This window comes from Vitis vinifera, chromosome 17 (assembly GCF_030704535.1).
Source record: "Vitis vinifera cultivar Pinot Noir 40024 chromosome 17, ASM3070453v1".
NCBI lineage: Eukaryota > Viridiplantae > Streptophyta > Magnoliopsida > Vitales > Vitaceae > Vitis > Vitis vinifera.
This window is the reverse complement of record NC_081821.1, coordinates 14,084,465-14,089,033: the sequence shown is the minus strand read 5'-3', so window position 1 is coordinate 14,089,033 and position 4,569 is coordinate 14,084,465. Positions and strand designations below refer to the sequence as shown.

Below are 4,569 nucleotides of genomic sequence, written 5' to 3'. Positions count from 1 at the left end.
TGGAACAACAAAAGTCCCAATCCAAACTCAATTTACATGACCTTAACCTAGGTTGATTATATTGGGAGTCTTAGAACATTTAGCAAGAAGCAAGCAATGTGAAACTTTTAATCAATGACTCCACTTGAGTTTCCATGGTTGATAATGAACTTCTACGGCTTTATGATTGACTAAAGTGATCTTGAACTTTTTTTAAATGGAAAATTTTATGAATCAAATTCACATGGAACAATAAAGTTTCATTATGTGATGAAATGCCAAATATGGAATTGTAACTTTGTAGCCTAGCTTAATATATAGTATTGACCATCATGATCTAAGCAAGGATTAAAGTTTCAATGGGATTTGCTGCAATATTAGGTATCAGACTCCACAGATACGAAATATGATAAGGAAAGACTAACCAACGATTTTATTACAAACTTTTCTATAGGTGGGGCAACTAAGCAAGGAATTGAGGTGTTTTTAAAAGGTAGGAATGGAGTCATGGGCACTTTAACCATCAAGTATGCACATGGACGAAAGGGAAGGGTAAATATGAAATTGATCATTGATTATCATCGGCTGATATATCAACGATATTTTAAAAAATTTCCCAATATTTCTATCAAATATATTTTCATGCTCCTCTTACCGTCTTACTTGGCCAACTCAAATCCAAGTTAAAAAGTTCAAATTGAACCCTTGGCAGCCGTTGGGCCAACTTTGCACTTTTGTTGTATTTAGACAAACATTACTATATTAAATAGATTATAATTTTAATATTAAAAGAATATTTTAATATAAAAATTAATTATAATTATTTTATTTTAAATTTCATTTAATTGATTACCAACCATCATTATAATTTTCTTAGTAAGTCTTTTTTTATATCATTTACATGATCATTAAATATAAATAATATAAATATTAAAAAAAATCATACATTAGGCCACAACTAGAAAGAAATAGGAACAAATCTCATCACTATAGTCCTTCCTTAAGCATGAAGAAAGAATAAGACGGAGATTGCAAGAGAATGATGAAGATTAAAACCCTAGAAAGAGGACTGGTGGAAACTCTTCTGTACTATTGCCCTGTAATCTACTTTTACTCGAACTGATATATTAGGCCAAAGACAGGGCCAGCTGTAGCCCATGATAGTGGGCACAAAAAACTGAGCTAAGAACTAAAAAACGCTCCTCAACCCTGATAGGTTGGACCTTAGGGTTACCACAAGCCCAATACCAAAACCCATGCATCAACTTAGGCTAAGGTGATGAAAATTGAGTTGGGCTTGGCACAACAGCACTTTGTCGTTGTGCATGTCTACCTAGCCACAAAGCCGGCCCCAAGATTCACTTTTCCAGGGAACTTCAATTTGTACTTTTAAAGCTAAACATTGACCATTCAATGCTCGAGTGTGTATGTCTGGACCGAAGAAAACGACCAAGAGAATTATGGGTTTACAATTGTCATACAATAATATTAATTACTCATGGAATAATTGCGTACTAACCAAAGCTTTTTTCCGCGGCAACGCTTTGTGGCCTGCAGACCCAGCCCGTTCTTCATGTTTTAGACCCTTTCAACAATATTCTGATCTAAACATTAACTATAAATAGACCCTTTAGTGCCTAGGATGAACATCAACAATCCAAGAAACCACTGAATTAGCTGATACAAGAATTACAGTACTCCTCAACTTTAATCAGCTGCAATGGCGTCTAAACAGTTGAATATTGCCCTTGCAGTCTTCGCAATTGTTCAAGCTACTAAAAGTCCTGTTATCAATTCTCATACATTCAGTCTTCAAATACACGGCGGGCCGGCACAATGTCTTCAAAGTGAATGGTACCGTCTTCACGAACTGCACTATACCACCACCAAATGAAGCTCTTACCACTGGAAATGATGTGATTACACTGGCCACCCCTGGAAGGAAGTGGTATATTTGCGGTGTAAACGACCATTGTGCCAACTACAGACAGAAGCTTGCCATCACTGTGCTGGAAGAGTGGGCGTCTCCTGCACCGGCCCCCTCCCCCTCCACCACCACAGCACCAGCACCCAGTCCTGCTTATGGGATCTCGGTGTCTGGGCATTAGCTTCTGATGGCAACCACGGCTGCTGTTGCTTTCCTTCTTGTTTAATCTGTTCTTAGAGGATTGCCTTCGATCATCTGGCTAATTTCATTTGGTCTAATGGTTTTTGTTTAAATTATATTTCATACGTAAAGAAAATGATAGGTTGAAGTTGTGAGAGATGGAAGAAATAATTGAAGATCAATACGTACGAGATGAATTTAATTTGAGTGAGAGTAAGACATTTTCTTTTTCTTCTATATATTATTTTTTATTATCTTTATTTAATTGTCTATATATTCTTTTTCTTTTACTTAAGAGGAAAAAAAAAATTGGCATGAATTTATCAATCTATTAATTCATTCATATCTTCTCACTAGGTCACCTAACACCCTAATTCGGGTCCACGTGCAATAAGCCCTTTGATATCTTGTACCTCTACCTCCTCAACAATCAAAACAAGGTCAACCAACTGTCCTTGCGTGTGGCTCACAGGCTTGGACTAGGGGCTATCGTCAATGGAAGCCAATTGCAAGCATTGATAGGTCATGCTAGAAGTCAAAACTGGCTAGCATCTAGCACGAAGCTTATGATTGGATAAGGAACAAAAGACTCCCAAAGCATGAGGGGTCCCCATAAGACCCTATAATATCCAGAATCATCTGGGTTGTATCGATAAGAGCCTAATGAAGACACAGTGGATAAATTTGGCAGCTGCTCTTTAGAACTAGATATGATGAGAAGAGGGATAGAATGTGTATTTGTAGAACATGGCAAAAACCCAAGCTGTAGAAAGTGAACATGTTAATATCAACCCGTATAAGTAAAGTGAATTTGTTTTTAATAGGTTCAGTATAAGCCAAAATGAACATGTTAATATATACCGGTTAATATTAACATATTACTTTTAGCTAAATAGAAAAAAATAAATATTTTGACTTTTTCTATTCAACCAAAAAACAAACACCACCTAAGACAAAAAATGAAAAAGGAAAAACTCTCCAATAAATTTGATGGAAGGACATCTGATAGAAAAATTGAAAAAAGATGCATGAAAGAATATGAAATTATATTTGAAAACAACTAGAAAATTCACAAATAAACACTCTTCAATTTTCAAGCAGCTGCTCTAGTGATCCAAATGCTTGAGCTATGCTTTGGGTTCTTAAAAAAGTGTCCAAAAACACTATGCACCACTAAGAAACATATTATAACACATACATGAATGACCTATACTCAAATTGCAAGCTTTCATCTCACTAATACTCAAGAAATTATGGTAATCATATAAATTGTGGGCAATTCATAAACAATTGATCTCAATCATGTAACCACTTCACTAAATTATCCAAACAATTAGATTAATTGTGAACCTGAAGTCAGACCATTTCAAGAGTGAAAGGGATATGATAATTATAAAATCAAATAACTAAAACTATTGCCTGAGTGCCCAACTTGCTATTTAACTAAAATGATTCATTTAACTAGCTCAAGTCCTCTGTTTAAATCATGTCGGATCCATTACATTATACTAACTCATTCGATTGAATTGTAGTTTGACCAATTTTTTTATAACATAACAATTCATTGATCATTCAAGCACAACAACAATATTACTTATGAGGCATAACATAGGTTTTTTTTTCGTCTTTTTTTCAATTATAGTATTTAATGTGGAGTTATGATCCTTAATTGTCGAAAACCACCTTTCAGACATAAGATATTATCCTATTCCATGCAGTGGTCTATTCCACTTAAGGGTAATTCGTACTATTACAAATGACGACTTTGACTCTTAGTTTAAAAATGCAATTTACTACACGATCAACGTAACATTTTCACTTTAAGAAATTTTAATTTTTGAACTAAACCAAACATGATTTTTCAAAATACAAAATCAACAGGCATGATTTCATAATTTACTTGAATAGTAACTTCATACAAAAGTTAAACTTAAGAAGATTTCATAGACAAGGATACAACATTCAACCTTATGTGTTTGGCATTATATCAAATTCCTTCTTTACTTTGTTACTAAATTTTGATAAAGAATTCAAGTGATTGAAGGGATAGAAATAGAAAAACACACTTTTAAATGAAAATTAACAATTTTGACACCACTCAAACCTTTTAGAAAAACAATAATTAGAGAATCAATTAAATGATAAACGATCCTAAATAAACTCTCCTCTTAAATGAATAATCCGAGACCTAAAATTATGACATCACTCCAAAGAAAAATCGAAACACTATCCCTAAATTCAAAACCTATGCTCATCAAAGACAACTATGCACATGACCTAAAAAGAAAAGACCTTGTAGCACTAGGGAAATAGGGTCTTGAATGTGGGGATAAAGATAGCTTAAGAAAAGAATAAAACTATAGTCCAAATAAATATCTATACATGGAAGATCTTAATTTGTAACTTGAATTATAATCTCTAATGTTGGTAACTTCCTTCTTCAAAGAAACTACTAGAGTTTTTTTATTATTCCAGTCTCCAAA

The 4,569-nt window shown here is 33.8% G+C and overlaps 1 protein-coding gene across 1 annotated transcript; it reads left to right on the top strand.

Annotated features, from left to right (window-relative positions):
• The first annotated feature begins 486 nt into the window (after nucleotides 1-486).
• On the top strand, nucleotides 487-2,087 carry LOC132252778 (blue copper protein 1a-like). The gene is made up of 2 exons (XM_059733981.1): nucleotides 487-531; nucleotides 1,734-2,087. The coding sequence occupies exons 1-2, from the start codon at nucleotides 487-489 to the stop codon at nucleotides 2,085-2,087; spliced, it is 399 nt and encodes a 132-aa protein (XP_059589964.1).
• The last annotated feature ends 2,482 nt before the right edge of the window (nucleotides 2,088-4,569 follow it).